The sequence below is a fragment of the Barbus barbus genome, assembly GCF_936440315.1.
Source record: "Barbus barbus genome assembly, chromosome: 5".
NCBI lineage: Eukaryota > Metazoa > Chordata > Actinopteri > Cypriniformes > Cyprinidae > Barbus > Barbus barbus.
This window is the reverse complement of record NC_136733.1, coordinates 17,632,312-17,655,137: the sequence shown is the minus strand read 5'-3', so window position 1 is coordinate 17,655,137 and position 22,826 is coordinate 17,632,312. Positions and strand designations below refer to the sequence as shown.

The 22,826-nt window shown below is 35.3% G+C and overlaps 1 protein-coding gene across 2 annotated transcripts in view; it reads left to right on the top strand.

Moving 5' to 3' along the window:
* LOC306869179 (cytospin-B-like) overlaps positions 1–22,826 on the top strand; it is a 129,235-nt gene that overhangs the window by 52,739 nt on the left and 53,670 nt on the right. For both annotated transcript variants that reach the window (XM_079415820.1, XM_079415821.1), the window contains 6 exons: positions 8,517–8,724; positions 11,636–11,709; positions 12,051–12,226; positions 19,935–20,104; positions 21,524–21,624; positions 21,706–21,778. In XM_079415820.1, the coding sequence (XP_079271946.1) occupies positions 8,517–8,724; positions 11,636–11,709; positions 12,051–12,226; positions 19,935–20,104; positions 21,524–21,624; positions 21,706–21,778 (802 nt within the window). The remainder of the gene's footprint in view (positions 1–8,516; positions 8,725–11,635; positions 11,710–12,050; positions 12,227–19,934; positions 20,105–21,523; positions 21,625–21,705; positions 21,779–22,826) is intronic.

Below are 22,826 nucleotides of genomic sequence, written 5' to 3'. Positions count from 1 at the left end.
CACCTAAGATGGTGATTCCTCCAATTTTCAAAAAGAAATTCAGGCCCTGGATGAATGTCTGTAAAAATCCTGATTGGAGCATCACTATATATTATGACCCTGGACCACAAAAAGTCTTAAGTCACTTGGGTATATTTGTAGCAAAAGCCAAAAATTCATTGTATGGGTCAAAATTGATTTTTCTTTTGTGCCAAAAAACATTAGGACATTAAGTAAAGATCAAATTCCATGAAGATATTTTGTAAATTTCCTACTGTAAATATATCAAAACTTAATTTTTGATTAGTAATATGCATTGCTAAGAACTTCATTTGGACAACTTTAAAGGCGATTTTCTGCTTTCTGATTTTTTGCACCCTCAAATTCCAGATTTTCAAATAGTTGTATCTCGACCAAATATTGTCCTATCATAACAAACCATACATCAATGGAGAGCTTATTAATTCAGTTTTCAGATGATGAATAAATCTCAATAAAAACAAATTAACCCTTATGACTGGTTTTGTGGGCCAGGGTCACATATATAATTCTACACGTTAAAGGAACACTCCATTTTCTTTGAAAATAGGCTCATTTTACAACTCCCCTAGAGTTAAACAGTTGAGTTTTATCGTTTTTGAATCCATTCAGCCGATCTCTGGGTCTGGTTGTAGCACTTTTAGCTTAGTTTAGCATAGATCATTGAATCGGATTAGACTATTAGCATCTCACTCAAAAATGACCAAAGAGTTTCGATAATTTTCCTATTTAAAGCTCGACTCTTCTTTAGTTACATTGTGTACTAAGACTGATGAAAAATGAAAAGTTGCTATTTTCTAGGCCGATATGGCTAGGAACTAAACTCTCATTCTGGCGTAATAATCAAGGAACTTTGCTGCCGTACCATGGGTGCAGCAGGCGCAATGATATTACGCAGCACCTGAAAATAGTCCCAAGCTATATCATAACTAGTTACCTAGCTGGGGACTACTTTCAGGCACTGCGTAATATCATATAGTTTGTATTTTGTTGGTCCAGTTGCGATGTTTCGAAAATAGAAACCTTTTCTAAAATAGAAATTTTGTATGTGGCCATCGCAGCTAGTTAGTATGGAAGCCCGTTTTCGCCACTGAATAAAAAATTAAAAAGGTAATTGCGACTTCTGACTTTTTTTCTCAGAATTGCGTGATATAAACTCACAATTGCGAGTTATAAAGTCAGAATCACGATTTATAAAGTCACAATTGCGAAATAAAAACTCACAAGTCTGACTTTTTTCTCGCAATTGCGAGTATATATCTCGCAATTCTGACTTTTTCTCAGAATTGTGAGATATAAATATTGAGATTATAATATTGTTCTGACTTTATAACTCGCAATTGTGAGTTTATATCACGCAATTCTGAGAATTAAAAGTCTGAATTGTGAGTTTATATCTTGCAATTCTGACATTTTATAACTCACGATGGCGAGTTTATATCTCACAATTCTGTGAAAAAAAAGTCAGAACTGTGAGATTTATATATACAGTGCCCTCCAAAAGTATTGGAACAGTAAGGCCAATTCTTTTATTTTTGCTGTAGACTGAAAACATTTGGGTTTGACATCAAAAGATGAATATGAGACGAGAGATTAACATTTCAGCTTTTATTTACAGGTATTTTCATCTGAATCTGATACAAAACTTAGAAGTTAACACCTTTTGCTTGAACCCACCCATTTTTCATGTTACCAAAAGTACTGGAACATGTGACTGACAGGTGTGTTTTGTTGCCCTGGTGTGTCCTATTAATTGATTATTCAAACAATAAATAGCACTGAATGTCTGCACTCAGTTTCCGATCCGTGCAGACTGCATTTATAGTTAGTTAGACGTGTAACCAACATGAAAACCAGAGAGGTGTCTATGGGTGAAAAACTAACAATTGTGAAGCTAAGAGAAGAATCAATCAAACCATTGCACAAACACTGGCAATAGCAAGTACAACCATTTGGAATCTCCTGAGGAAGAAAGAAACCACTGGTGTACTAAGTAACACACCTCAAACGGGTAGATCAAGGAAAACATCTGCAGTTGATGACAGAAACATTGTCACAGCTGTAAAGAAAGACCCTAAAACAACTGTAAGTGACATCAGCAACAACCCCCGGAGGGCAGGAGTGAAGGTATCACAATCTACTGTTCGCAGAAGACTTCATGAACAAAAGTACAGAGGCTACACCAGAAGATGCAAACCACTCATTAGCAAGAAGAATAGGAGACGAGCCTTCTGGGACAAGGTTTTATGGACTGATTTTATGGACCAAAGTGATGGAAAGGCTAAAGTTTGGAGAAAGAAAGGATCTGCTCATGATCCCAAACATACAAGCTCATCTGAACACAGTGTACACAGGTGTACATTATAGTACACATTACACAAGTAATGTAATGGCTTGGGCTTTCATCGCTTCTTCTGGGACAGGCTCATTAATCTTCAATAATGATGTAACACATGATGGCAGCAGCAAAATTAACTCTGAAGTCTACAGAAATATTTTGTCTGACAATTTACAGAAAGATGCAACCAAACTGATTCGGAGATCCTTCATCATGCAGCAAGATAATGACCCAAAACATAGTGCCAAAACAACAAGGGAGTTCATCAGGGGCAAGAAGTGGAAGGTTTTAGACTGGCCAAGTCAATCTCCAGACTTAAACCCTGTAGAGTATGCATTTTACCTGCTAAAGAGGAGACTGAAGGGAGTAACCCCCCAAAACTGAAAGAGGCTGCGGTGAAAGCCTGGAAAAGCATCACAAAAGAAGAATGCAAAAGTTTGGTGATGTCAATGGGTCACAGGCTTGATGCAGTTATTGAAAGCAAAGGATTTGCAACTAAATATTAAGTCTTTTTCACTTTAATCTATGTTAATTCTATCTGTTCCAATACTTTTGGTAACATGAAAAATGGGTGGGTTCAAACAAAAGGTGCTATCTTCTAAGTTGTGTATCAGATCCAGATGAAAATACCTGTAAATAAAAGCTGAAATGTTAATCTCTCATCTCATATTCATCTTTTGATGTCAAACCCAAATGTTTTCAGTCTACAGCAAAAATAAAGGAATTGGCCTTACTGTTCCAATACTTTTGGAGGGCACTGTATATATATATATATATATATATATATATATATATATATATATATATATATATATATATATATATATATATATATATATATATACATACAGTATATATATATATATATATATATATATATATATATATATATATATATATATACAATTTTATGTACAATACAATTTATTATTATTGTTGCTGCTTATTTATTGTTAGTGCTGACATTGGTGTGTAGTACATACTGTATAACTGCTGAGCTTGATTGCAGTTACCTCGCTGGACTTCTCGTGATCAGCATTTGTCGTTTAATTGCGCCTTAGTTAACTTCATATTTGATCTGAATTGTTATTTTTATTGATGGTTTTTACATTATTAGTGTTTTGTAGTTATATAATTTGTTGCTATAGGTATATATTTATTTATTTATTTCTATTATTACTACTACTATTATCACTACTAATTATTTATTTATTCTTTCTTTTTCTTGAGCGCAATTGTAATATGGCAAGCAATTTCCCTCTGGGATTAATAAAGTTTTTGAATCTGAATCTGAATCTTAGCGCCAAAGAGGCATTTCAAGTTTTGTGTTTGGGGATGCACTAACGAACATAGGAGTCTCCATAGACTCCCTACATCTGAGCCGCTGAGGACACTGTGGTTAAGTTTCATTTTCTAAGGAAATGTCATGTAAAAAATCGGTAAAGTCCCCAATACGTGTAGGGATCAATACCAACACTTTGTGCGCGAACTTCAACTCCAGACAAAGTAAGTATCACGTTTGTTTTCCAAATTGCCCCTCTTAAAGAGCTTCTTGGCACTCTGTAAGGCTAATAATGCTAAAGCTATGATCGTCTGTTTTCACTGGTGCTGCCCATGAATGATCGTGAATAGGAATGTGGTAGTTAAAAGTTGCATATGAAAGCAATGTGAGTCGATTGCTTGAGTTTGTTGAGCTCATAATCACGAGTGGGACTAAAGTTTGTGATAGACAGGGAGCACAGCGCGATAAAAATAACAACATAGCTGGTCTCATGCTGTGTAATTCATAAACGTGAATTTATTATGCACAGTGCAATCAGATGACTGATTTTTAAATAGAGTATGTTTTCTGTAAAGATAACAGGCTTGTACTAATAGGGGAATGTTTATTTGCAAAGGCTAGCACTGCTATTGCCGGAGCATGTGCTCTTGAAGCTCCGCCCTCTTCTATGGGAGCACAGCTCATTTGCATTAAAGCAACATACTCAAATACAGCGTGTTTTGGCTCATACCCTAAAATTTGCCGTTTTAACAAGCTATAAAAAATTATCCGTCAGGTATCTTGAGCTAAAACTTCACAAACATACTCTGGGGATATCAGAGACATATTTTACATCTTGTAAAAAGGAGCATAATAGGTCCCTTTTAAGGTGTTTACATGAAGCCTTTTCAGTCCGATTGAGCCGTCAATCCGATTACAAACGGATTATTTGGTTGCATATAAATGTAGCCGGTGTCAGAGTTTAGTTTCAAGACAACTGCCCGGCAGTGTTAATTTTGGCAGGCATTTTTGATTTAGTCTTAGTCTTTATCTTGAGACGAAAATGCTTAATAGTCTTAGTCACATTTTAGTCATTTGAATCTATCATAGTTTTAGTCGACGAAAAGTCATTGCATTTTTGTCAACTTTTAGTCATTACTTTTAGTCAAACTGCAGTTACCAACATTTATTTTGGTAGCTATTTTATATGTAGTATTCTAACAAAAATAGTCATCAATACTTCTCTCTTTAGACCAAAACAATTAAGCTTAGTTATGAGAAATTTGAATCAAGGATTGAATTTGGAAAAACTGGAATAAATTTTCATTTTTTGGTAGAAATATAAATTAAACTAATTTTTCAGATACAGTAGGTTTACTTAACAAGTATACATTTATTTAACATCTTTTGTTGGTTAACATTTATGACAGATAATTAGGAATGCTGTCCATTTGGGTGAAAACTGACATACATTCAGTTTTCACCCACCTGTTTAAGCTCACTTAAACCATAACGGACTGTATTTCCGTGAGATACTCTACATGAGAGACATTTGGACTGCTGTGTGTGTATTTGAGCACTGAGAACTGATCGCGCGCTGTATGAGAACTGAAGAAGTGGAGCGTGTGCGAGAGAGAGCACTTCTATCAGCGCGTTTCCGCCTATCGCACCTTCACTAACTTTAAGTTAATCGACAATGAATTGTGACTCCCGGGAAAAACGGGACGTCTGGTCACCCACTCCCTAACCCTTCGGGTGCTGAGGCCATTGTTTCCGATCGCTAGTTCGCGTTTTGGTAGCCTATCCGTCCACTGAGGCTGCCATGCAAACGCACCTTATCCAATGACAGAGACGCACATTTTGAAAGACAAGACAGTTAACTTAGCCTATAGGATGTATTTTGAATGTCCGGTAGTCCTCAAATAACATTTTAGTCCCGTCTCGTCTTGTTAACGAAGACGCGCATAAATTTCGTCAACGAAATTAACACTGCTGCCTGGAAGTTTTTAGTGATCCGGAAGACCTTGGCTTTATCCAGAAACACCCCCTACAACTGCATTCACTATTCCTATACATTACTCAACTAATATAGTCTGATGAATGAGTGAATGAAAACGAGCCAGCAAACGCCAGTGAGAATTAGTGCACCAAAAGTGCCATCCGGATAGCATTTGGCAAGACCCTCACGGTGCATGGGTATTCTCTAGTGGCTAGACATTAAGGTTACATTGGTTTTAAACTCATTATTAATTTGCATTATGGGATTCAATGAGTGTTCTCGAAAATGTCCACTTGGGTTTTGGACACACTACAAATGGCTGTCCCCTCAAATAGTGCACTATTGAGGTGTATTGGGGAAATTTCAGACACAGCCCTTGATTAGATGGTTCAGGTGTGTATAATTAGGGCTGGAGCTAAACTCTGCTGGAAGGTGGAGACCCCTGGTATACACAAACTAATAGTTCCAGTTCCACCTTATTATTTTAGGATGTCTTCAAGAATGCTAAGTAGGTTTCATTTCAAGGTAAGTTTTTCTGGGTCCAACTTGGCCTCGCTAGACAAGTTCTGCTGCAGACTTTGACTACATGACATTCATTCAAAGCTGCATTACGTCACAAAATTGTGGGCTTGGAAATGTGAGGGTTTGGGGTGAAATTTGGGACAGGGTGTTTGTAAATTAAGATGCACACAATAAAAATGTATCTTAAACTAGAGATTCAAACTGTTTGCAATCATTTTCAGGTACTTTATTAACCTTAGGTTCATTATGTAGTGAAAATAGTCTTGCTGTTAAACATGGATGAATTCTTTGGTCCATCGGGCTTGTGTTATGACCATCATCACCTCAAGAGGTTTTTAGTGCCAAATCAATCGTGACTCATTTTTGACATACTCATTTTGTTAGCTTCTTGAGAGTTTTATTTTTGTGATGATGATATTTTTGGAGGTCAGTCATAGTATATGCAGAAATCTTTATAGACCTTAAAAGAACCTTCAAGACATTGTATTATGTACCCTTCAAGAACATTTATGAGGACAACTTGGGTAAACAACGGTTTTTGCCTAATACCCTTTCTGAGTTCTACAAAGCTCTGTCAGCTCTCTATTTCTCTTTTAATGTCAAAAAAGAACTGCATGTAACCTATTAAAATGTCACCACATATACAGTTGCATTACATCCAACCACAGAGCATATTTTGTGTTTTCATGTTCTGCCTAGAGCACCAGAAAATTAGAGAGGAACCTACATAAATATCAAAAGGTAAACTTTTGTAGCTGCCTAGTTTTCACTTGTAAATGTAGTAGTGATGTGTTTAGAGGCATACCTCATCTTTTAAAATACAATTATACACAGAAAGGACTGTTATAAACCCACAAGAACATGAAGATCACTGGCACTTCGTGGTTGTCGCATGAACCCAGTGCACCTCCAAATGCGAAATGAACTCTCTGACTTAACCGCTTTGAGTGAGCCAAGCCTTTTGGCTTCAGTATACACCCTCAGTCCAGATGTCATCCAGGGAGTTGCCACTGGACAGAGCTTTAAGATGCCACACTTGTCTTAGAGCACACTCAGTGAGCACGTCTCTGTTCACAAGGCTCTGAAGAAAGAGGTGTGTGTGACTCAGACGCTATTCTGTTCTGTATAGGCTGATCCAACTGTCAAGTGAATTATGACCTGGCCTATACTGCAACAAGAATGATCTAATTCTCATTTAATTAGTATGCAACACTGGAGCAATACTGTTTCCTGTTGTCTGATTTAATACTCATTTTATAGAATTCAGATGTTAAGTTTAGTACTTCAACATCAGTAGAGATGTGCAAAACTATACATTTTTAAGTCAGACTAGACTGTGACTATTCATTCTTAAAGAAGCTCTATGGTGATGAATTTCTGTAAAAAGCAATGTTTTGTTTATTGCAGGGGTAGATAATAATTGATGATTCTAACGAATGTTGAATTGTACAAGACCTCTTTTTGTTACATTTTTAGAGAGGTTTTTTGCACACTGACAGTCACCTTAGATCTGGGCATGGTGCTTTTAGAGCATACTAACCCTGTAAACCTTATTAAAATAAGAAGTTATTAAAGTATGTTTTAATAAGTTTCAACATTAACACATTATCCTAAATACTGCAGCTAAATACTACACTACCAGGTTTTTGAAAGAAAACTTAAGCCTGCATTTTTATTTACAAATTCAATTGATATTGTGAATTAAAATTTTTCATTGTCACATTATCCTTCAGAAATCATTCTAATATGTTGATTTGCTGCTCAAGAAACATTTCTTATTATTTTAAACATAGTTGTGCTGGTTAATATAACATGGAAACCATGGTACGTTTTTACAGGATTCTTTGATGATTAGGAAGTTCTAATAATATGAAATAATAGCATTTATCTAAAATAAAGTCTTCTGTTTATAAATATCTTTATTTCCGCTTTTGACCAATTTAATGTGTCCTTGCTAAATAAAAGTATTAATTTATTTTAAAAATCTAATCTAACCCATCATTCTCACTTTTTGTTTTATTTATCTGTTTTATGTAACTTACAATTACATTAAAATGCCTACAAATCGATGGGTAATTGGTCAAAAAGGATTGGAAATGTGAATTGTGTTGGCCTGGGATGGGTGGTAATGATCTGAACCTTTAGCTCTGGCAATCTTTTTTTTGTTCTCAAATCAGTATTAGGTGTTTAAAAAATAATTTGGTTTGTTTTGCCAGTAACCTCTGTTTGTGTTAGGCTGTGGATTGCAGTCAGTGTGCAGTTAGAGCTGCAATAGAAGAGCCTTATTAAATAAGAGATATGCTTCCTGAATAGCTGCACTACAGTGTTTTAAAAATAGTAACAGTGATTTTGAGGCATGTATGTGTCTGTATGTACAGGTGGAGGCAGATAGGCTGCAGCTGCTGGAGAGGGAGGAGAAACAGGAACAAGATCATAACGCCAACATGCTCACTTTAGAGGAGAAGAACAGAGATGCTGAGAACCAGATCAAGGACCTAAAAGAGACCATCTTTGAGTTGGAGGACCAGGTGGAGCAGCAACGAGCCGTTAGACTGCACACCAACCAGACCATTCTGGACCTGGAGAGTATGACAGTTATCTGTCTCTGGATCTCAGTATACCACCTTGCCAAACGATCATAACCCCATGCTGTGAATGTTTAACTGCTCACCCTCAGCCAATGCTAAATATACAGTATCATCTGGCAGAATCAGGCCTACATGCACACACACTGGCTGGAGTCTGCTATGATTAGTGAAACACATTGATTGGTTCTGGCAGCCTGGATGGATTGAGAGACCGAGCTGTTTAGTACTTAGATCTCTCCAGCTTCTCAATCTTTGCCAAACTGCATCATGCAGGATACTGTGAGCATGTCTGCTTTCTTCTCTTTTCCTCTGTAAGCAGGGGGGGAGGAAATTTCATGGTGCAGATTATAGTTTTATTGCAGCTCAGCTTGTGTCTGTCCAGCTGCAATGAACTAAATAAATTTAAATAGCGCCTTGTTATTACCATTTATTATAAGCTATATAAGCTAAACAGTATTTATATTTCAAGACTTTTATGGCTTTTAGTCCCAAGTTTCAAGAACTTGCCCGGGTAATAGTTTATCCCAAATTCAAAAGAAAGTAAAATTGTTTTAAAAATATCTACATGTATCACAGTAATGAAGATTTTTAGGAGTCAAATGTAATTGTAGGCTTAGTTTTTATTTGTTTACAACCCGAATTCCGTAGATGTTGGGACGTTTTTTAAATTTGAATAAAATGAGAACTTAAATAAATCACATGAGCCAATATTTTATTCACAATAGAACATAGATAACATAACACATGTTTAAACTGAGAAATTTTACAATTTTATGAACAAAATGAGCTCATTTCAAATTTGATGCCTGCTACAAGTCTCTAAATAGTTGGGACGGGGGCATGTTTATCATGGTGTAGCATCTCCTCTTCTTTTCAAAACAGTTTGAAGACGTCTGGGCATCAAGGTTACGAGGTTCTGGAGTTTTGGTGTTGGAATTTGGTCTCATTCTTGCCTGATATAGTTTTCCAGCTGCTGAAGAGTTTGTGGTTGTCTTTGACGTATTTTTCATTTAATGATGAGCCAAATGTTCTCTATAGGTGAAAGATCTGGGCTGCGTTTCCCAAAAGCACCGTAAGCTTAAGTACATCATAGACCCATTGAAACCAATGGAGCTACGATCAACTTAAGCTTACAATGCTTTTGGGAAACACAGCCCTGGACTGCAGGCAGGCCAATTCAGCACCCGGACTATTCTACTACGAAGCCATGCTGTTGTAATAGCTGTAGTATGTGGTTTTGCATTGTCCTGCTGAAATACACATCGTCTGGAGGGGAGCATATGTTACTCTAAAACCTTTATATACCTTTCAGCATTCATAGTGCCTTCCAAAACATGCAAGCTGCCCATACCGTATGCACTTATGCACCCCCATACCATCAGAGATGATGGATTTTGAACTGAACGCTGATAACACGCTGGAAGGTCTCCCTCCTCTTTAGCCCGGAAGAGGGAATTTGGACTCGTCTTACCATAGAACATTTTTCCACTTTGAAACAGTCCATTTTAAATGAGCCTTGGCCCACAGGGCACGATGGCGCTTCTGGACCATGTTCACATATGGCTTCCTTTCTGTATGATAGAGCTTTAATTGGCATCTGCAGATGGCACGGGGGACTGTGTTTACCAACAGTGGTTTCTAGGAGTATTCCTGGGCCCATTTAGTAATGTCAATGACAGATTCATGCCGATGAGTGATGCAGTGTTGTCTGAGGGCCCGAAGATCACGGGCATCCAACAAAGGTCTTCGGCCTTGTCCCTTACACACAGAGATTTCTCCAGTTTCTCTTAATCTTTTGATGATGTTATGCACTGTAGATGATGAGATTTGCAAAGCCTTTGCAATTTAACGTTGAGGAACGTAGTTTTTAAAGTATTCCACAATCTTTTTACGCACTCTTTCACAGATTGGAGAACCTCTGCCCATCTTAACTTCTGATTGGAGAGCCTCTGCCCATCTTTACTTCTGAGAGACTCTGCCTCTCTAAGACATTCCTTTTATAGCTAATCATGTTACAGACCTGATGTCAATTAACTTAATTAGTTGCTAGATGTTCTCCCAGCTGAATCTTTTCAAAATTTCTTGCTTTTTTAGCCCTTTGTTACCCCGGGTACCAACTATTTTGAGACCTGTAGCAGGCATCAAATTTGAAATGAGCTCATTTAGTGAATAAAAATTTAAAATTTCTACGTTTAAACATTTATGTCCTCTATGTTCTATTGTTAAAAAAATATTGACTCATGTGATTTGAAAGTCTTTTAGTTTTAATTTTATTCAAATTTAGAAAGCGTCCCAACATTTCTGGAATTCGGGTTGTAAATACATTTATTTTATGTAATACACTAAAGTTTCAGTACAAGTTTGAGTCTATTACATTTTTTTATGTTTTTGTAGGAAGTCTCTTATGCTCAAGGCTGCATTTATTTGATAAAACATTAATATTATGAAAATTATTACTATTTAAAATAACTGCTTTCTTTTTAAATTTATTGTAATATATTCCTTTGATGGTAGAGATAATTTTTTAGCATTATTACTCCAGTCTTCAGTGCCACATGATCCTTCAGAAATCATTCTAATATGCTGATTTAGTGCTTAAGAAACATGTCTTTTTCTTATCAATATTAAAAACATTTGCACTGTCTAATTTTAATTTTTTTATGAAAAATGTGAAACTTTGTTTTTAGGATTCTTTGAATAGAAAGTTCAAAGGAAAAGGATTTATTTGAAATAGAAATCTTTTGTAACATTGTCTTTACTGTCACTTTTGAAAAAAAAAAAAAACGTTATGCATCTGTGTTGAATAAAAATATTAATCTCTTTCTTAAAAAAGTCTTGCTGATGCAACACTTTTAAATGGTAGTGCATATATCATTTTTATGAATTTTTATTTTGTCCTGATTTTTCAGATCAAATCAAGAGGCTGGAAGAAAACAAGGCTGAGCTGGAGAAGCAGATTAAGGCCATGAATAAACAGATGAAGGTGGAATTGTTTATCTGTTTTTCTTCTTGTACTTTCTTCATTTTGTAATGAATTACAGCGTAACCATGCATGTTTGACAGTGGATGTCAGTTTGTATAATTCAGGAGGAATATCTTCCATCTGTGCAGAACAGTGCTATGTGTATGAGACCAGAACGGTCTTCATTAGAGCACACTTTGAGCTGCAAATGCAAGCTGGATTGCAGTCTACCATGTCAGTGCCCATCAGTCACCGAGATTGAAAATGACATTTCCATGACCAGCCCCATGAGCTCACAAGAAGGCCAAAACACTTCCGCTCCACATGACTAAAAATGCATGTGTTTGTGTGCGGACTTTCAGGATGAGACAGAGGAGTGGCGCCGTTTCCAGGCTGACCTCCAGACAGCAGTAGTGGTCGCCAATGACATAAAGGTGGAAGCTCAGCAGGAGCTGCGCACGCTGCGCAGACGTCTGCAGGAGGAGCAGGAGCACAGCGCAAGTCTGGCTTCAGAATTGGAGCAGATCCAGGGCACCAGGTACACAGTCACTCATGAACTCAACACTGCCCTCCCCTCTGCTATCCATCTGGGCTCTCAACTCTAACAACCATCACCTCTATTCAAATATCAATCTCTGACAGCCGCTGACTGGGTTCACTGGTATAGTTTGCTACATCCCGAAGTTAAGCTATATCAAGATCAGATAAAGAATTTGAATTTGACATTTTAAGTGTCTGAAATTAATATCTGACATTTTAAAGGCTGCAGTAAACTAACAATGAACACTCAAATCACTAGTCATGCAAAATTACCCTCACTCCTCTGCTTTTACACACTATCTTGCATCTGTTTACTCTTTTTTTGTTTGTTTGTTTATAGTAGCTTTAAACTGTGATATGACCCCAAAAAATCTGGTTCAAAACCAAAGGCAGCTCTGTAAATATTCCTTTTAACTTCTGAGGAAAAAAGTAAATTAAAAGACATAAAGATAAAAGACAAGTTCAAATGAACTTTAGACGAGTATTGTAGTCATCAAATATTTGCTTGATTAACTCTGATTAGAAATGGAAAAGTAGGGCATTTATTAATGTTAGATTGGTTATTATTTATAGTTACTATTATGATATTTCTTAATATTTTGAATTACCTTGTGTTTTCATATTTTCTGTTTTCATTTAAATATCAGTTTAAGCTTTTGTAATTTTTTTATATTATATATTCATTAAATATATAATATATAAAATATTATATATATATACTAGGGGTGGCATGGTACACAGATGTCACGGTTCTGTACGTACCTCGGTTCGGGGGTCACGGTTCGATACGATTTCGGTACAACTGGAAAAAAAAAAGAAATCTACTATGTTCGGTTTCTTTTCATTTATTTTGAACAGACAGTAGTGCAAATGAAAAAAAAATCCATCTAGATGTGAAAATACTAAATATTACTACATGTTATATATATAAAATCTGTTTTGTTTTCATTGAGTGTACACAAATAAAAGCAGTCCATTATACAGCGATTGTTAATAAGACAATAAGTGTTTAAGGTTGATTCTGCTGGTATAAGGAAACAGTTGAAGTGATCGCGCCGGAGCGCGCATACACACACACACACACATACACACACGCACACAAACAAAAAAAACAAAAAACACACATCCTCTCCAGCATTGCTAACTTGACAGCGCAGTTGGTACTTTATCAAAATAAAATACAGTGAGCCAAACATCAGAGCACCCGCCTCTGTCTCACCGTTGGAACACGACTGACGTACAAAGCCTATAATTTACATAAATAATAGTTTAGCATTCAGATACGTTACATCGCAAATATGGAAATATTATGGAATATTTGGATTTGTGACGAATGAGAGAGGTAGGATACATATATGTATGTATATATATATATATATATATATATATATATATATATATATATATATATATATATGAATGAATGAAGAGTTTGGTTCCAAAACGCGATAAACGCCTTTTTTTTTTTTTTTAAAGTATTGAAAAAGTCGGTATTGAAAAGTCTATTTTTAATTTTATGCAAAATGCGATATTTGTCGTGTTGTTCTGTCATGTTTTCTCCCTTTTTTTTTCAAACCGCGACAAACGCCAGTCTCCTTTCTCTGCAGAATGCGATAAATCAATACACCCGGCATCCTAGTTTTGCTCATCTACTTTGTACTTTGTGATCAACAAACAAACTGATATTAGGGCTGCACGATAAATCGCATGTGATTGTCATGCGCATCTCGTCAGTAAAGCCAGTTCTGTGATCTCCATCACGTGCTTTCAGATGGAGCAATATTGCGTTCATAATTGCAGATGAATCGCATTAGATTATGAACGTGATAATAATAATACCTTTTATTTATAGGCGCCTTTCAAGACACTCAAGGAAACCGTACAGTAAAATACAAAACATAAACCACAAGCTTTATAACATTTAACACATTAAACAAGCAAACCATTAAAAGCTATTCTAAACAAATACGTTTTTATCTGAACTTTAAAATGGGAAATTGAGTCCAGCTGGCGAATGTACAAAGGTAAAGAGTTCCATAACTTCAAAAGAAAGACAAATATCGAAAGACATTATCTCGCGTAGCTTGTCAGTGTAAGTGTTTTTATTAATGCCATTAATGTTTTTGTTATATAGCCTACAGTGTATAGCACTAGTCAACTAAATGAATATAACATGGCAAAGACTGATTGAATGTATTTTAGTCCAGTGCCTGTATATAAGATTAGTATTGACCAAGTTCAGAGGCTGTCATATGTGGATCAACTTACTTTGTTGTGTATTTTCAATATGAAAAAATAACTTGTATTGATTCAATGGATTTAGTGCATTTTGGGGGAAAAAAAAGATGAGTTTTTATAATAAATCTTTGAAAATCCAAATCTGGATTTGAATTTTTTATGTTATTATAACCTAAATATGCTATGTGAAAGTTTGAAACAGAAAATAGTGGTTTTCATCTTGCCACTTTCTTGGTAAAGAAAACACATTTTTACTCAAATGAATCCAAATGGATTTATAGCGTTTTGGAACTAAACTCTTCATATATATATATATATATATATATATATATATATATATGAAGAGTTTGGTTCCAAAACGCTATATATAACATAAAAAATTCTAATCCAGATTTTGATTTTCAAAGATTTATTATAAAAACTCATCTTTTTTTTCCCCGAAATGCACTAAATCCATTGAATCAATATAAAAGTTATTTTTTCATATTGAAAATACACAACAAAGTAAGTTGATATATATATGTGTGTATCCTACCTCTCTCATTCGTCACAAATCCAAATATTCCATAATATTTCCATATTTGCGATGTAACGTATCTGAATGCTAGACTATTATTTATGTAAATTATAGGCTTTGTACGTCAGTCGTGTTCCAACGGTGAGACAGAGGCGGGTGCTCTGATGTTTGGTTCACTGTATTTTATTTTGATAAAGTACCAACTGCGCTGTCAAGTTAGCAATGCTGGAGAGGATGTGTGTTTTTTGTTTTTTTTGTTTGTGTGCGTGTGTGTATGTGTGTGTGTGTGTGTGTGTGCGCGTGCTCCGGCGCGATCACTTCAACTGTTTCCTTATACCAGCAGAATCAACTTTAAACACTTATTGTCTTATTAACAATCGCTGTATAAAGGACTGCTTTTATTTGTGTACACTCAATGAAAACAAAACAGATTTTATATATATAACATGTAGTAATATTTAGTATTTTCACATCTAGATGGAATTTTTTTTTCATTTGCACTACTGTCTGTTCAAAATAAATGAAAAGAAACCGAACATAGTAGATTTCTTTTTTTTTCCAGTTGTACCGAAATCGTATCGAACCGTGACCCCCGAACCGAGGTACGAGTTATATATATATATATATATATATACACATATATATATATATATATTAGCACTAATGTTTTTAATTTTAATGTTTTTTTTTCCTGTTTTTTTTTTGTTTATTTATTTTATTTCAGTTAACAAAAACAATTTTTAATAGATTTAGTTAACAATAACAAGACTGTAAATGTTGTTTACTTTGTTCAGCCACTCAATTAAACATAATTTTTATTTATATTTTTATTTCTTTAACTAGCCACCAAATCACATACACACAAAATGTGGGATGTCATATTAGGAAGTGAATACAGGTTTTTCAGGTTTCAGCCACAGCCTTATTTTTAACACACAAATATACCTGCCATATCTTTTAAATTATAAACACTCATTTAGATGAACTGATCTATTTGATGTGCAAATGTATACATTTCATCCACCAAGAACTACATCTGATGCACTGAACAAACTGTCTGAGGAAAATGAATGTCCCAGCAACATACCTGTGTCAAAAGGTGTTTACTCTTTGGTGTTGGGCTGGCATTAATGCTTTGGTGTTCATGTCTGTTTTGTGTGCTAGCTTCGTAGAATATTTAGCATTAGTCTGCAGAGCATTAGCAACAACATTGTCTCCCCATTATCATGTGACACTAGACCTGTGCGCATCATTATAGTAATCCAATAAGATGAGTGCATGTATTGAATACCAGTTGAAGTATTTTGTGATGGGCGCTTTTATAAGTAGTGCGTTTGAGTTGCTAGATCTCTAAAAACTGTTCCCCTCCGTTCAAACGGACAGCCAGTGTGCGTCGATTTCCCCCCTCCCTCAGATGTTCCCTGAGATTGCTCTCTAAAGGATTTCCCTCTGACCCAGGTGAGTGCACTGCTATCACCAGCCCAGCACTCATACAGAATGCTAGTATGAATGCTTATGGATGGTCAGAGTGATTTAATCATTGAGGATGTTCAAGAGCTTGTGTCTTGCCTGTTTTCCCTGCCTTAGCCACCCGCCCACTGCTTTGAACAATACTACTATCTGATTGGCTTTGCTCATTTTATTCAAACGGGATTGGGTCTGCTTTGTTTGCCAATTCTACTTTTCCTTTCTCTCTTGCCCTTGAAAACTTTGTATGTAGCGACACCTGCTGTTTGCTCAGATGTTTGCTCACAGATTGTGAAACATACAGGTTTCTGGAAACGTTTGAAGGTTTTCTTCCTTCAATCATCTACTTACAATCTGCCAATGAAATGTATCAAATGTTTTATTGATTTCCAGAGAGATGCATGAAGGTTGATGATGACGAATGAGCATTTGTTGCCACGATGAAAACATTTGTTTTATAAATGATGCTCGATTTACTGGTGATGCTGCTCATTTCAATGAGTCAATCTGAGGCTTTCATCCTAATAAACTCAATTTAGCAAGTATTTTTAATATAACTTCATTCAGAACCAAATGCTGAACCTTAAATATACCTCTGTTTTCTTTGTTTCTTTCAGAATTGCCACTGGACCTGCATTTGAGACCTCCAAGACTGCAGTTGAGGGGCGATAGATGTCTAGGGTTAAAACTGATGACCGGTTTACAGTATTGTAATACAGAGTTATCTGTGTGTCAGTATTATTCGGGAAGAAAAAGTGAAGACAAATTCTGAATATTTTGTTTGAAAAAAAAAAAAATCACAAAACCGGAATATATATGCTGTTTCCACAGCTGCTTAGAGGAGATATTTTGTGTTTGTTCTAAAGCAAACAGCACCTGCACTATTTGAAGTGTGTTTGATCATGTGACCTGCTTTAGGCTTGTGTTGTTATACCTTTAAGCAGGGCCAACTGAAATGTTGGGAATAATTGGAGGAAAAAGTGAACAAATTGACTAGGATGTATCTGTAACGTTAATTTATTATATCCCTGACTGGGCACTGTCTTTTTAAAGTACAAAAAATATCTTTGTATTGTGCTGCCTTAGGAACAAAGCCAACATGTATGAACCTTTAATACTTTACCAGCACTTTTTGATTTTGTCTTAACAGTTTGTATTTCAACAGCAACCACGACAGGGTAAACCATTTAATTCCCTCTATCCCAGATCATTTTTCATATTCTCTGTGTTTACACATTGGACAGAGCAGATACATCTATTAGAGTTACATGAAGACACTGGGAACTTTCATGTGCCACTTTTCAAATTATGAATTTTTAGTTTCATACTGCTGTGTGCAAATCCAACACTAGATGGCAGACAAACCATTCCTATCAACACTCCAACATATCAAGCAAGCTTATTTTAGTCTTTAAACACACTGATTCTTATAGTTAAAACCCAGTTGGATTACAACCCGCTAACTTTTAAATGTTTTCATTTGATTTACTCAAGCACTAACCAATTAATTACTTGTATTGGATGATGTTTGCTGTAGGGTAAGGGTGGTTGTGTTGTCCCTGTGTCGTTTTTTGTTACATCACTGTCACTAAAAGTAGTGATAAGAAATCAGTCGAACTTTTGAGAAACGTGCTTTACCTCACGTTCAAAGTAAACAACTTAGCTAAGCACTTCTGTTTGTGTTCCTCATGCGTGAAGCTTTCTACTCCATTCCACATCCCTATTTGCATTGTTTAATCATCCGTGACCAATTTCAGTTTGAACGTTTCTAAGTGAATGTGAATATCACATGATATTACGAATGCGAATGAGACATGTCTGAAATATGAAGTGTACAAAAGTCAGGTCCTCGACTGCTGTTTTGTCAAATCTCAGGTTGTATGTCTCGCAGGAACATATTCATCTAGATGTAGTTTATCAGAAATTATATTACATGCTGGTATTAACAGTTCAGGACATGACTGTGCCAAATATGATTGCATGCTTAGTAGTTTCACACCTCTGCCTTTAAAGGATGCAGTTTCTGTTACGATTCAGTGAATGTGCAAATGTAACTTAGTGCTGTTGTCATGTGACTGCAATGATGTTTGTACTCCTGAGAGATACGATACTATTTATCTCTAACACATGGGGTTTTAAATTTACGTTTAAAATTGTCATTAATGCATTCTGTATTTTTAAAGTCAATAAATCAGATCATTCCAGTATGTTATGTCTGTGTTTTTAAGGCTGCTTCCACTGGGGTTTCTCATTTTTCGCTTTCACATGTTTGTATACATGCATCTACAGTAAAGAAACATGATACAGACAGTTTGGGACTTTATCCTGAGCAGAGGTGTCACTAGAACTGTGTTTTAAGTGTCCTTGCTAATATTTTGCATTTTTATATCATGTAATATACTGTTCGCATATTGAACCAGTTTTGCCCAAAGAGGAAATGTCTGCCTCAGGTAGAAAAACTTCACTTAAATGTGCTCAAATGTGCATATACTGTACTGTCTCCAGTACACTGTGTGATGTGTGGACAATTAGCTCTAATATACCAAACATATATACTAATATACTAAACTTGAGGTATGATATCTTTATGGGCTTGTACTAAAAAAAAATCAATTAATCCCTTAATGTAGTTCTTTTTGTGGACATTATTTGTGAATTTTTAACAGTCGGCCATCATTTTTGAATCCCACAAAACCTGTCAAAAGAAATTATATTGTGCATAAAGAACATGGATGCATATTTTTATAACCTTTAAGATTGTTTAGATTGTGGCATTTCCTTGCAGTTAAACGTTTACCCCGATTTTGCAGTAAAAACAAACAAACAAATAAACAAACAAAAATCATTACTACAATGTGGAAAAACTGTATATACAAAGTATTTGTCAGACTTTTCATTTGTTTAATTGTTTTGCATTGCATTCTATTGCAGTATTTTACTCAAATATAACATTTTTATGAAAACATATTGCTGCATTTTCAAAAAAAAATAAAAAAATATAACAGTAATTGTTGTAAATGACGAGAATCAAGGATAATACCAATTACACATGCTTAGACACTATGAATGTTTGAGGAGGAAATGTGCTTATTGTGATAAAAATAAAGTGACAATGCAAACAAATGTAGTTCTAAAATACATTTATTTTTAATGCAAATATAATTTCTCTTTTGATTACTGGGGTGAGATGTGAACTAATTTATTAGTACTGAATGTCATTTTGATATGATTTGAAATCACTATTATTATTTAATATTAAGTTATTAAACATGAATTGGTATCAATCTACTTTTTTTCTGTTTTAAGTTTTTGTATTTTTACAAAGTCATAAAACAAAAAAAAATTCTAATTGTCTGTATTTGATTTGATTTTACTGTACAGCATGTCAAATAGTTGAATCATTTACACATGTAGCACCTCATGTAAAATACATTCACATCCCTGTGGCCTCTCTATATGTGTATGTGTGTTCTGTGATTTATAGGTCATGGAGTGAAGATGTTAGTGAAGATCCTCACTGGTGCCGAATGACCGTGTCCCAGAATGCACCTGGTGGCTTCCTAACCAATGGTAATGAGAGTGGAAGCAGCATGCCCTCAGAACCAGGAGCCATGGTCAAATCTCTCATCAAGTCGTTTGACACAGCTATGCCGAGTGAGGACACAACCCTTTTCACTGCTTTTCTTTTTTCCCTCAGTCTTCTCTCATTCTTGTTCTCCCCCTTTTCCCATCTTTTATTATTTATGTCTCAAATATTTAAAATGAATGTTAGATGGTAAAATGATTGCTGAAAAAATATTTAGGCAGTGATTAAATGTTTAGATCATGGCGCTATATTGGTGAAATAGATGCTAACAGAAGCCTTACTTTAATCTGAACTAATGATATAATTCTCTCCAAACATCTCCTGTCTGCCATCACAATCTATCAGTAACACGGCAGCAGGAAAGTCTGGCTTTCATTACAGCAGCCAGACCTCTCAAATCATTCCCGCATGCCTTTATGCTGGACAGATACTTCTTTAAGTTGCGGGTGGTGAGACACCAGGACTTCTGTTCATTAATCACAAAAAATGTCATGTTAGATTGGAGAGGTTGTTTAATGTTCCTAGAATAATAAGACAAGGAGACCCATTATTAATAACCTTTAGTACAGCTTGTGATTTTTATAAAATGTCCTGCAGAATACAATAGGGTAATTCAGAAAGTCTAATGTGGTGTCGTCAGACAGTCATTGCAGTAATTGTCCTCATAAGGGTCCTCATGAACCATTTCTGTACCATAAATGGTTTGTATTATGACAAATCCAATTTTCACATTTACATTTTATATGACCTTAGTAGTTTGAGTGGAGATTCATTGTAACCCTTTGCCATGCTGTTTTTCAAAGATGGGCCAGTAAAAAACTATATTGGATGAATAATAATTAAAAAAGCGATATGTTGTATCCTCTTGACTTATTGTATTATGTCCTACTGAACTTCCTGTGTAACTGACCTTGAAGTGATAATTCACCCAACAAATTCTGTCATCATTTACTCACCCAAATGAAATTTTTAAAAGGATATTTTGAGATTGTATTTATTTTTTTGTCCGTACAATAGAAGTCAGTGGTCACCAAAACACAGATAGTTCCGGTCCTTGATTATGATTGTTTTAGCCACTTTCGAAGCTGTTGTAAATTAGAAACATGCATACACCTGTGACCTCGTTACATCAGTATTATGCCACTATGAAAATTTTAAAAATGTTAGATTTATGATGAAAATTGTGACTTATTGGGTGGGCTAAGCACATGCTAATATTTTATAAAAACAATAAACCCTGTAAAGCCATGGTTTACAGTGAATTTAGAACAGATAAGTGGGTTTTTGTGTCTAACAACGCATCTTAGCTGTTCTAAATTCAAAAACACCTTCTTTTGTGTTCCAAAAGTCATACAGGTTTGGAATGACGTAAGGGTGAGACTATCCTTTGAGTGAACTATCCATTCAGATTTTTTATGTTGTCTGCGTGGCTAGAAATAGGATTTTCTACAGCCATTTTTAAAATTGTTTCACTTGTATTCTTCTAGATGGAACCAGCAGCTCAGTACAGATGCATAAATCTCCCAGAAGCCCCCTGAGTGGCATACCAGTCCGTACAGCCCCTGCTGCTGCTGTCTCACCCATTCAGGTAGTATAAAACTCAAAATAAACCACGCATTTATACTGGTGTATGGGCCATGCCATCACTGACATGTGTTTTATGTTTTAGAGGCACTCTGGAATCAAGCCGCTGTCAAAGACCCTTGAGAGAAAAATCGCCTTTGGAGATTTTCCCCACAATGGTACTTCATTGTGACATAGAATTGAGGAGTGTCCTTCAAACAACACTTCGCTTATCCTTAAACACCTATACTGTAGAGAAACATTTACATTTAAAGTTCAACTGTTCATAGCATCTGTGGCATGTTGTTGTTTATCAGACATTTTGAAATTGTGAAACTGTGCGCATGTATGCACTTGTAATACAAAGTCAATATATTTGTCTGAAATCTGTCTAAAACATAGGTGTCTAAAATGGGGTCTATTGGTATTGCTCTGGGAAAGAAAATTAAAAGTATATTTTTTTCAATAATACTGTACAGCCACAAAACTTAACATCATTTTAAGATGAGTTAAAGTTCATCTGCTTAGAGCACTTGTTCCAATACTAATATAGGATTTCAATAACTTATAACAGATCAAATACCGCATGGGAGAATGAATGTTTGTGACTATTATGATCTTCACATTTGTTTTTAAAATCTTCAAAATGCAACTTCCACTGAAGTTGTCCAAAAAAAAAAAAAACAGAAAAATGTATACATTTATAGTGCAAAACAAGCCAAGAAGATAGTGTAAATAATTGGGGTCTGTCAAATCTTTTAATGTTTTATGTCTCTTTTAAGTCTCACCAATGTTGCATTTATTTGATCAAAAATACATAAAACAGGAATATTATGAAAAAATTTTAAATTTTAAATAGCTGTTTTTTATTTGAATATATATTAAATTGTAATTTATTCCTGTGATGGCAAAGCTATATTTTCAGCGTCATTACTCCAGTCTTCAGTGTCACATGATCCTTCAGAAATCATTCACATGTGGTAATTTGCTGCTCAACAAAAATGTCTTAAACAATTTCTTTACGGTCACTTTTGATCAATTTAATGCATTCTTGCAGAATAAAATTATTAATTTGTTCAAAAAAAACTTTGCTGACCCAATACCTTATTATTTTGGTCATGTATCATGTATTATATTGGTGTATTATTTCTTCAGAAAGTGGTTTGCTTTGGCACTCGTAGTATCGGTTATCTTAATTTAACTAAATATTGTGTCATGTCTTCTCTT